Source organism: Melozone crissalis, unplaced genomic scaffold, assembly GCF_028551555.1.
Source record: "Melozone crissalis strain CALT ecotype California unplaced genomic scaffold, PUWL_Pcris_2 ptg000086l_1, whole genome shotgun sequence".
NCBI classification, from domain to species: Eukaryota; Metazoa; Chordata; class Aves; order Passeriformes; family Passerellidae; genus Melozone; species Melozone crissalis.
Window position 1 is genome coordinate 2,607,012 of NW_026535863.1, and position 11,830 is coordinate 2,618,841.

Here is an 11,830-nt window from a genome sequence, read left to right on the forward strand (position 1 = left end):
TCTTGATGCTTCAGACACTGGCTCCAGAAGAAGCTGTCAGAGCAGGTTGGGATTGAGAAATGGCCTGCACCCCTTTGGCAGCCGCCCTGCACTTGCCAGAGGCATCAGCTCTTACTCACGTTTCCCCACGAGCCACATGCCCTGGTGATGACTCCTCCAGGGCTGTTTGCTCTTCCCCACAAGCTCTGTGTATCCCAATTTCCTTCATCCTTGACCACGTTATCTCCTGCAGGGCTCAGCCAGGGCGCTGTAGTGCCAGGGGCTATGGGGAGCTTGGTCCTGCATCCCCACATCACCTTTGGGGAGACCAGAACCTGCACTAGTGGATGGTGTACTGCTCATGGCAGAGGGGTTGGGATGAGGTGAACTCTCAGGTTCTTCCCAACCCAAACCATTCCATGGCTTTAAATTCTCAGCACTGCCTTGTTTCTTGTAAACCAGGCCATGGTGAACTGTCCAGCAGGAACTGGAGCCTGTGTTGATGTTTTCTAGATGTTTCTCTCAGTCTCCAGACATCCAACAGCAAATGTGTGCAGGTGTCTCCATCAAGAGACAGATTTGCCTTAGCAATACACGAGAATCTCTGGTTTGAACATCTGAGTTGAAGACCTGGTGAGAGCTTGGCCTCAGACCCCACTTGCAGGAATTGTTGGACAATCGAGGGCATGGCTGAATGCAGAGCTAGTGAAGGACAAAGGAACACACAGAGCTCAGAGAGCTGGGGGGCAGCAGCAGAGCTGCTGTGGTGAGAGAGGTGACCCGAGTGGCCCAAAACCGGAGGAGAACCGACAGAGCATTGCCTGGGGAGGGGAGGGGAGGCAGAGCCGGGGCTGCGATGAGCTTGGCTCGGCTCTCAGAGCTGCCCACCCGCTGATCCTCCGCGATCCCTGCGGAGCTCCTGGAGCCGGGCCGGGCGCTTGCACAATCACAGATGGGAACCGGGGCTGGAGCAGCCCGGGGGGCTCGGCCGGACCCGCTCCGGCTCCGGGGCTGCGGGACACGGTGCGGAACCCCCCAGGTGTCTGCGGAGGGAGCACAGCCTGTCCCTGCCGAGCCGTGGTTTGGTTATTCCAGCCAGACTCCCAGCTCTCCTATCTGGGGCAATTTCAGCTCTGTACCCCGTTCTTCCTCTCCTGCTCCCCCCTGTGCTGATGGTTCAGGGCAGAGGCATCACCCCTCAGCTTGCCCTTGTTCCCAGCAGGCTGGGGCTGTTCCTCAGCTGCCAAATGCTGTCCCCCCATCACAGACCTGGGCTCTGCCTCTGTCTGGGGAGTTGCAGTGCTGCAAACTGCTCTCGGCAATTGCATCCTGCTGCCTTTGTTTCTAACGCAGCTGCGTTCCAGGCACGGGGGAAGACCCGTGTGAAAACAGGGCTTTGTCAAATGCTGTGGGATTGTTGTTAGAGATTAAGAGAAGTGGAGCAGGAGGTGGAGGAGAGGACCCGTAGCTGAGGGCTCAGGGGATGGCTGAGGTTTGGAGCAGCAGAGGTTTGGATGAACAATGCCAATCCAGGGATTGGGATTCAGGAGCAGGGTCTGTCCCAGGGAGAGGACCCTGCGTGGTCGTTGGCACTGCTGCCTCTCCATCAAGGCCGATATGTGAGATGGGTGTGTTCTGCATGGCTCCAAAACTCTAATAAATACATTTCCTCCCCAGTCTTCAAGCTGTTGGGTGTTCCTTGCTTTTGGGAGGTGCTTTAAATCCGACTGCCAGAGCCGTGGGCTGCTGAGAGCAGAAGCTGCCTGCACGATGCTGAGCTCAGGTCTTCCTCCCGTTCTCCTGGTGCTCTCAGTGCTGGAGCTGAGCTGGTGCCTGAGTGATGAAGAAAAGAAGATCATCGTGGATGAGCATAATAAATATCGCTCCCAGGTCTCTCCTCCTGCCCAGGCTATGATGAAGATGGTAAGTGGCTTTTATTAGAGAGGAATATTGGGGTGTTTGTGTGGTCCAAGGCTCGATCTTAATGCAAGGAGGGGTCAGGGAGTTCCTTAGGGGAGGCAGAGCAAATCTCATCTAGGGTTACAAGCAGTTGTTAAAGGAGGGATTTCCAAAACTGCCTCTGTAGAGAAGAGTTTCCTTTACCTTTGGAGTTGTCTTTGATCATTTTCTGGAAGTTCCTAAGCATGATGTGAGTCCCCAGATGCTCTTCCATGAGAGTGGTGCAGCTCTCACTCACAGGAGTGCCTGCTGGAGCCCCCTGTGATGGCAGGAAGGGCAGGTGAGACCCTGCCATGAGCAGGTGCCATGACCTGGAGACTTGGCCATGGTTTTCCAAGAGGTGAAAAGAGGGAATCCTGCTATGTGGGACATCACACACTGCTCTGTATTCGCCTTTGCAGGTGAAGGTGCTTTTGTCTTTTGGAGGGAATGTCAGCTTATCAGTCAAGGTCTTTAAGTTATTTGGGTTTATCACACTCCTAATCCTCACCATGACTTGGTGTCTTGGAGATGCAGGATCCCCTATTTTGCTTGGGGAAATCAAGTCAGGTCAGCAGAGGGACCTGTAGTAGGACCTAAAACAAGCTTGGTGCTGGTGCTGCTTTTTGTCTTGCTCAGACTCTTGATTTGATTAGAACTTGGCTATGAAGTTTTATCTTGCACCACATGTGATTTTTCCTCACTGTTTGCAAATCCCACAGAGAAGGACATTTGTTTATCATGGAGAGTTGGAGTCCTTTCCTCTTTGGGTCACAGTGTGCTTGGAGGACACCTCCCTGCCTGGCCCAGAAGTTGCCCAAAATGTGTGAAACTTTTATGGGCTGGTAAATGGGAGCTTAACAATTAGAAGAAGCAAAAAGTTAAACTCAGGGAGAGGAGACCTGAGCAGTGACTGCAGAATCAAAGGTGACAGAGCCAGAACCCTCAGCACTGTGATCCCATGGAACCCACCAGGCACAGCAAACTCAGAGTATCAGGGCTTTGGAGCCAAAGTCTTAGAGAAAGCCTGAGGGAAATGATCTCTTAGGGCCCTTAAGTCAATTCCAAACCTGTAGGGGCTGCTCCTGGCTGAATCTTTGATTGCAGCCTCTGTGCTTTGAGGTGCTCTCTTTGCAGCTTCTGCTCCTGCTTGAACACTCAGGACCTGCTCTTGGTCTGGGTCCAAAGGCTTTTTCCTTTTGAAGCCCAGCAAATGTTTAGCTCACAGCAGCCCTGACGATTCCTCAGCAGAGGTTTTCCATGAGAACACCGTCCTCACCTCCCTCCTGGGACCTTTGCTTGGGCTGAGTTTGCTCTGGATTCACCTGCTGCCGTGGCACCGTGCCTGGCTGAGGTCACTCCGTGCTTCCTTTTGGGACATGGGGCTGCTTGCTTTGGAAATATTTAGTTGAAGGGAGGGAATCTGTAGCCTAAAGCCCCTCTGCTAATGAGGCAAATCTGCAGGTGTGAGTCCCCGTTTATGGAGCCCAGCTCTGTGCCAGAGGGAGAGGGGTGTGTGCTCCCCAAATTGGGTCTCTGTCAGCGTGGCTTGGGGCCATGGTGGGAGCTGAACCAACACTCTGTGTCCCATCCAGGTGTTTCCTCCCCCAGTGCCTTCAGGCCTGTCCTCATCCCCTCAACACGCCAGTGGTGCCGTGCCCTCCTGTCTGGCACCTTTTGGATCCAGCCCTGGCTCTGTCCAGGTTCCCCCAGGACCCTGTTTGCAGGGCCAAGCTGCTCTCTCCATCAAGGATGGTCCAAACAGCTGCAGTGCAGGATTCTCCATATGAGAAAAGGATTTCCCCCTGTGAGAAAAGCTCTCCTCCTCCTCCTCCTCCTCCTCCTCCTCCTCCTCCTCCTCCTCCTGCACATCCCTGTGGCCAGGGGCTCAGCTGGTGTCGGGGCTCCTGGCTGGCGGCCACGTCTCAGTTCCAGACAAACAGATGATGTTTCCAGGAGCCTGTGCTCCCAGGCTTTGTTCAGCTGCCAGGAGAGATGTGTCCCATTGCCCTCCTCCTGTCCCCACCCTGGGTGAGGAGGGATGGCCCCAGACCCCTCTGGTGTGACCCACAGTGGGTTTCCTTCTTTATTCCATGACTTCATGATGTCTCCACGCTGAGTTGAGGATGGTCCATGATGGTGTTAGATGAGCTCCAGGAGAGGCTGTGAGAGTTCTCCAGTTTGACCCATAAGCCAAGGTTCAGTTTGTGCTGGGACTGACCATGGAGCTCCCCTCTCCTGAGAACTGTGCTGGGCAGGGGTTTGAATTTTCCTCATGCATGGGGAAACTTTGGCCAGACAGGGCAGGGGTCCTTGGTGGGTGCCTTGTTCCTGTTGGAGAGCCCAGTGTCCCTCCCTGTGTGCTGACACCAAGCCCCTTTCAGACCTGGGACAAGGAGCTGGAGGCCCTTGCTCAATCCTATGCAGAGAAATGCATCTGGGACCACAACAAGGAGAGAGGCCGACGGGGAGAAAACCTCTTTGCCATGGCCCCAACGCTGGAACTGGAATTCGCCGTGGAAGACTGGAACGGGGAGGAGAAATTCTACAACTTCACAACATCCACGTGTGTCCCCGGGCAGATGTGTGGCCACTACACCCAGGTACAGCTGCTGGGGTGGAGGGGTGGCTGCTCAGCACAGCTGGGTGAAGGATTTTCTCAGAAAGATGAAGTCTGAGTGTTTCTTCACAGCCTGGGTAGGAGCAGAGAGGGTGGTGTGTCGCTATAGGACACCAAAGAACACAAGCTCACACCGCTGTTCTCAAGGTGAAGGAAAAGGGAAGTTTATTTTCTGACTCCAACATTTACAGTTTTCCAAAAGTGACAGTGGATTGGAGGGTGGCAGTGCCACCTCTCCAATGACACTGGACAAACCAACTGTCCAACAACTTTCTCTTCCTCCATAAAGGAATGCAAAACAATCAGTTATTTACAGAAAGTGTGTGTGATAAAGTTCGCTACAAGAATGTCAACATCAGAAGGCTTAGAAAAATCTTTAAAAAATCAGGGTGACAGTGGTGGATCCTGAATGCCAAAGCAATATGGGGATGTGGGATGTGGGGCATACTCTGTGGGATGAGGAGATCTTTGGAGCAGCCTTTAAGGCCAGGGGACAGGTTGCCTTCACCCAGTCCCCTCACCTCCACCCTGCTCTTTGCCTTAGGTGGTGTGGTCAAGCACACATCAGATCGGCTGCGGGGCACATTTCTGTGAGAAGATTGATGGGATTGAAACAGAGAACATGCACCTGCTGGTCTGCAACTATTATCCCCCGTAAGTCCCAGCCCCTGCATGGATTGTTGCATCTCAGTGGGGTTTCTGTGCTGGAAATGCCCTCATGTCACAGCAGGGTTTGTCCTTGGTCAGAAATAAAAGTTCCAAATAGTGCTGCTGTTATCTTGGGTTGGTCCCAGACTAAGGAAGGGTTGTCTGGAGATCCCGGCCCATTATTGTGACTCTGAGTGCTGGTTCAGCTCCTGGAACACACCCAGGGAGGGACCTTCTTCCCCAAGAGCTGCTCAAGGCTGAGGTGGCAGTAGCTGAGGGTACAAACCCTCCCCTGCCCTGGGCCTGGTTCTTCCCAGCTGGCAGCAGCCAATCCCTGGGTGCCTTTTGCAGCAGCAGGAAGGGTTGGATGTGGGAGGAGAGCTGGGTACCCCTTCCCAGCCCTGGGACCAGCCTTGGCACCACTGGCTTGGAGCTGCTGAGAGCACCAAGGGTGGCCGGTGGCTGCAGACCCTCCTGGGGTCTGGAGCAGAAGTGAGACAGAATTCCCTGTCCCAATGTCCATCCCCTGCTCTGTTCTAAGGGGTCAGGGATCTGCTCATCCCCCAGAGTTGTCTGCCCTGGCTTTATCTGCCTTGGGGTCAGGCTGGTGAGTAAACAGCCCTGACAGGCCGTGGCAGGAGACCAAGACCTGTTTTCTACATTAATCCCTAGTTTTGCCTTGGCTGGGATATCCCAGCTGAATCAGCCCCCTCTCTGGGATGGGTGTTTCCCCTCTCCTCATGTCTCCTTTTGTTGCAGTGTGATGCAGTCGCCTGTCTCGATTGTCCCGGTTCTTTCCGGGGTGTGCCAACAACCTCTCCCTTCCCCTCCCTTGCCCCTTGCTGAGTGCTGTCCATCAATCTTGGCATTCCAACAGAACAGAGAACCCCGTGGTTGCTGTTCCTTTGAACCCCAGGGAGAGGGGCAGGGAACGGGTAGGGATCCCACTGTGACCGTGTTCACAGGGGCTTTCAGGTGAGGGAAGAGACGAGAATGTTGACTGCATGTTTCAGAAGGCTTGATTTACTATTTTATCATATATATATTACATTAAAACCATACTAAAAAGAATAGAAGGAAAAGTTTCATCTCAGAAGGCTAGCTAAGCTAAGAATAGAAAGGAATGAATAGGTTTGTGTCTTGGACAAAGTGTCTTGGACAGTCCAAGCTAACTGGGCTGTGATTGGCCATTAATTATAAATATCCAACATAGGCCAGTCACAGATGCACCTGTTGCATTCCACAGCAGCAGATAATCATTTTGTTCCTGAGGCCTCTCAGCTTCTCAGGAAGAAAAATCCTAAGAAAGGATTTTTAATGAAAAGATGTCTGCGACATTGCACCAACCAGGTAAGGGGGGAAAGGTCTCAGGGGACAAATGACCCCTGGATGGCTCAATGTCCCCAGGGCTGAGAGGCATCTTTTGAACTTCGCCAATCACACAATGCCCTTTCTGGGATGCCAAGACTGAGGGACAGCACTCAGCAGGGGCAAGGGAGGGGAAGGGAGATGTTGTTGGCACACCTGGGGAAAGAACTGGGATGACTGAAACAGGCTATTACATCACACTGCAACGTTCTTTATCTTGGCATTTTCTGCTTCCAGGGGTAACATGAAAGGCAAGAAGCCCTACGTGGAAGGACCCTCGTGTAAAATGTGTCCCAGGGGCACAGTCTGTGTGAACAACCTGTGTGGTGAGTGAGCAGAGCCATGCATGGCCCTGGGGGGGATGTTGGGACTGAGACCCTGGGCTGGTCTGAGCTCTGAACCCTCCCAGAGCTGTCAGGAACTGCAGTTCCAGAGCTGGACCATGAGACAGAACAACTACCTCAAGATAAGGAGGGGCTTGTACCCTGATAGGCAGCATTATTTGCCCCTTGCATGGCAGGAGGTTGTGAGGGCCATGAGATGTCTCCAGGTTGGGAACCCCAGAGTGGGGGATGGCCCAGAGTGACCTGAGAGGGGTCAGCTGCTGTTTCAGCCCCTCGTTGGTTTCTGCTGGTCCTGCTCAGTGCAGGGGATCCATTGAGGTGAGCTGAGCCAGCCCTAACCCACAGCACTTTTCATCTCTCACCAGAACTCGTTGTAGAAGAGACCACTCCGGCCTCTGTGACAACAAAGGCAAGGCCATCCACCCCAGGCACAGCCAAACCAGAGCCCACAGCCAAAACAGAGCCCACAGCCAAACCTGAACCCTCAGGCACAGCCAAACCAGAGCCCACAGCCAAAACAGAGCCCACAGCCAAAACAGAGCCCACAGCCAAACCTGAACCCACAGCCAAACCAGAGCCCACAGCCAAACCTGAACCCTCAGGCACAGCCAAACCAGAGCCCACAGCCAAACCAGAGCCCACAGCTAAAACAGAGCCCACAGCCAAACCTGAACCCTCAGGCACAGCCAAACCAGAGCCCACAGCCAAAACAGAGCCCACAGCCAAACCTGAACCCTCAGGCACAGCCAAACCAGAGCCCACAGCCAAAACAGAGCCCACAGCCAAACCTGAACCCACAGCCAAACCAGAGCCCACAGCCAAACCAGAGCCCACAGCCAAACCTGAACCCACAGCCAAAACAGAGCCCACAGCCAAAACAGAGCCCACAGCCAAACCAGAGCCCACAGCCAAAACAGAGCCCACAGCCACACCAGAACCTAAAGCCAAACCTGAACCCACAACCACAGTCAAACCAGAGCCTAAAGCCAAACCAGAGCCCACAGCACCATTTCACACCACAGCTGAACCAGAACCCACATCAGCATCCACCACAGCCAAACCAGCACCTATAACACCAGTTCACACCAGAGCAAAACCTGAACCCTCTCCAGTGTCCACCACAGCCAAATCTGAGCCCAAAAAACCAGTGTCTACCACAGCCAAGCCCAAACCCACAGCCCCACTCCCAACAACCCCAGCCAGGCCAAAACCCACCACAGCAGCAGCCACCACAGCCATGGCCAAGCCAAAACCCACCGTGCCAGCAGCCACTAGCACTGCAGCCAAGCCAAAGCCCACCACAACGGTGGCCAGGCCAACTCCCACCACACCAAAACCCAGCCTAACAACCACTGCCACTAAGCCAACAACCACCACTACCACCAAGACAACACCCACCCCCCTGAAACCCACCACAGCAAACACTACCACCAAACCAACACCCACCACAACCACAACCACCACCAAACCAACACCCACCACAACCGCCACCAAACCAACACCCACCACACCAAACCCCACCACAACCACCCCTACATCCAAGCCAAAGCCCACCACAACTATGGCCAAGCCAACACCCACCACACCAAAATCCACCCCAACTGCAGCTAAGCCAAAACTTGCTGCAGCCACAGTCAAACCAACACCCACCACCCCAACATCCACCACCACCACAGCCAAGCCAGCACCTGCTGCTACCACACCAGCACCTGCCACAACAGCAAAGACTCAACTGAAAACTGCCACAACCACAAAGCCAGAACCAGAAAGGCCTGATCCTACTGAGGCAGCCAAGATCACTCTTTCCTTTGAGCCCACCTTAGACCCAGATTATAAAGTATCTCCAGAGGCAGACACTGGAGAGCCTCTTAGCTCCTTCACTACAGAGGATCCAGCTTCATTAGAAAGCATGGGCACGGCCTTCAGCCCCAGATCAGTCCCAGAAATAAAGAAAGGTGTCAAAGAGCATGAGGAGGAGAAATCAGCCTTTCCCAGCCCATCTCTATCCCTCAGCCACCCTGCTCCAGAGATGAAGCTAGGTTCCAATAGAGCTGAGCTCATAACCCCCTCCAAGTCAGTGGTCCTCAGCCCTGAAGAGCCCACGTTCTTGCGCTTAACATCATCCTCCAAAGACAAAAAAGGGCCAAGCCCCCATTTCCAGACCTCCCTCTCAGGTAAGGCGACCGTGGAGTTTGCCCTGGCATGGACACTTGGACATTTAGGGATCCCCAAGCAGCATGGAGAGGGCTTGGGAGGAGCAGTGTCACACTGGTCCTTTGGATCCTCCTGTTGTATGTGGCACCAAGCCTTTCCCTCACTCTGCTCTAACCCTGAGGGGCTGTTGGATGTCCCGTCCCTGCAGCATGGTCCCGTTCACAGCCTGCTCCCACTAACGCACAGCTTCCCTGGACAGAGCTCTGCTGCCTCACGGAGCACGTCATGGCACACCTGCATGAGTGGGAGCTTCTCCTCTGCCAGATCCTCACCTCTAACCCCACATTCTCCTCTCTTCTTCCAGCAGGTGCCCTGGACACAGAACTGGAGACAAACTCGGACCAGACAAGTGTGGATCGGCCCAAAGGAGGAGCCCCCAGTACCTGCCTGGGCCTTTCGCTCTTCCTCCTCCTCCCCAGTGCCATCCTGGTGGGCCTTCTGCTCTGAAGGGTCTTCCTCAGCTCTCCCTGCACCCTCACCAAGGCTTTTGTCAGCGCTGGTTGTTCCACAGCCCTGGCAGGCTCAGGAGCTCCTTGGACCATTCCCGCGCTCCCTCCTTGCGCTGCCTGCTCTGCTGCAGCCCCAGAGAGCCAAGGGCAGCTGATGCTGGGGGAGCTTTGTCCCCTTCCTGAGGAGACTTGAGGGCAGGAGGGTGTTTGCCATAATGCTGGTGACTTGGATGCTTCTCCTTTTTCCTGGCTTCTGTTCTGTTTCCAGGCTGGAAGTGTTGAGCTCCCCCACTTACCCACAAACCCATATGGCTGACCCTGGGGACAGCAGGGTGACTTGGGGACAGTGAGACATGGTGGTTGGCTTTGGTGTTTGTAGATGAGACACAGTGGTTGGCTTTGGTGGTTTTCCCAGCAGAAACGGTCTTTTCTTTCCCAATGTATCCGTCTCAGTTTTGGACAAGTGTTACCTCTTTCCCTTCTTGTCCAAACAGAATTGAGGATTTCTGTTTCCTCCTGGTTCTGGTGGAGCTCTGGCCAGTACTGCCCAGCTGTTCTCCCCTCTCCTCCTCCATTCTGCAGCCCTTGCCTCCTCCCAAGATTCATTTTACGCCTGTGCCTGCACCTGTGTGCACACACAGAAGAGAAACCTTCACAGCTGAGAGGGGCCACCAGCTCCTTCATGTAGCTTTTCCCTGTATGGCTTCATTCTTTGCATAATTTCAGTGTATTTTATTTTAGATACAGATTCCTCTTGACGTGTAACTTGTGTGTGTGTGTTGTCAAGGAGAGCAAGTCCCCACTTGTGTTGGTACAATCTGAGCTCCAGAGGTACAAGTGACACTGTTAGAGGTTATTGGTGGCTCCTGGGCCTGTTGCAGGACCACTGGCATTGTTTGGGCCACTGTGTTTTGTTTTTGTTTGTCTCTCCTCCCTTCACCTGAGGATTCCCAGTCAGGTCTGTTAAATATGTGCCAAGCTTTGCTGACAGATGGAAGGAAGATAATGGGGAGATGCAGCCCCTGCTCTGGTCATTGCAACCTTTCATTTCTTACACATGAGGTGGAGGATGACCTGAAGGCCATTATTCACCTCCTCCACTGCTGTTCTGTCCTGTGCATCTCCAGAGCATGCACTGAATAAATCCTGTTGTGAAAATCTGTTCACTCTCTCTCTCTGGGGGATCTGCACACCTGGGAGCTGCTTACTATTAAAAATGCTCTTAATTATGTGCTCACACAGAACTCCTAAAAGACAACATGACTTCTGTGGGTCCTGAAGGGGTTTTTTGGCTTTTCAAAAGCATCCATGTGCTGCCTTTTGTAAGGGTGTAACTTAAAGTTTTTAAACCTTTGTAAAAGCAGCAGGAGGCCATGGGGATTGGGGATGACGTAGGGAATTTTTCTTGAGCATCCAGCTGAGTGTAAAGTAAAAATGTGTCCTCACCAGGAATTCTTGGGCAAGGGAAGCAAGAGAAAAAGAGCTCAGAGCTAAACAAGAAATAAAAACTATGGCTGGAGCACATCTGGTTCCCTGTTTTAGGAAGCCTCTCGCACCCTAAACACAATTTCTTCTTTGCAGCACAGAAAAAAGTTAAATTCCAAGTGTGGGCCCCCAGATTCTGTTTTTGCAGTGTTTTCACATCAGAACATCCATGTGGGAGCAGCATAAGGGGCAAGGACCTTGAGAGGCAGAATCAGCACTGCAGTGATGCTGGTATCTGACTTTGCTTTTTGCTCTTCCCCATCCTCCTGCCCCTGCTTTTCCCAGCAGAGCTGTCCTGCAGCTCCTCATTCCCCTTGTCCTGAGGCTCTCATTCCCCTTGTGCCTCATTCCCCTTGTCCCCAGCCCCTCTGTAGGAGCCGGGCAGAGCTCTGAGCCCAGCCCAGCCCAGCCAGGAGGTGACCAGCAGATGGCACTGGGAGAGGCACCGCTGAGAACTGGGCACATCTACTCACCCCTGCCCACAGTGCCGAGCTTTATTTCATTGCCAGCCTCAGGTGTGGTTAAGATCAGATTAGAAATAACCTCGTGCCCAGGTGCTGTGGATGCTTCTTATCTCCTGCTGCCACTCCCTTGGGGGAGAAATCCATCCCTGCCTTGTGGACAGATGATAAAAACACAGCCCCAGAGGCTGCAACTCAGCCCTGTGAGGGGAGAGGGCTCGGAGCTGGGACAGCATCTCAGGACCTCGTCTGCTTTTGCATCTGACTGAAGGGCAGTGTGGCATTCCCCAAAAGTTCCCTAGAAACACCACCAGGAACAGAAAA

General features: G+C 53.6%; 1 protein-coding gene across 2 annotated transcripts; it reads left to right on the forward strand.

The window, feature by feature from the left end:
• Positions 1-1,661: 1,661 nt before the first annotated feature.
• On the forward strand, positions 1,662-9,716 carry LOC128946812 (peptidase inhibitor 16-like). Of its 2 annotated transcripts, none has more exons than XM_054290787.1 (5): positions 1,662-1,902; positions 4,302-4,520; positions 5,082-5,191; positions 6,791-6,879; positions 9,416-9,716. In XM_054290787.1, the coding sequence occupies exons 1-5, from the start codon at positions 1,750-1,752 to the stop codon at positions 9,556-9,558; spliced, it is 714 nt and encodes a 237-aa protein (XP_054146762.1). In that variant the 5' UTR covers positions 1,662-1,749; the 3' UTR covers positions 9,559-9,716. The 2 variants fall into 2 exon arrangements, with proteins under 2 accessions (XP_054146762.1, XP_054146763.1); XM_054290788.1 differs by having other exon boundaries at positions 9,419-9,716.
• The last annotated feature ends 2,114 nt before the right edge of the window (positions 9,717-11,830 follow it).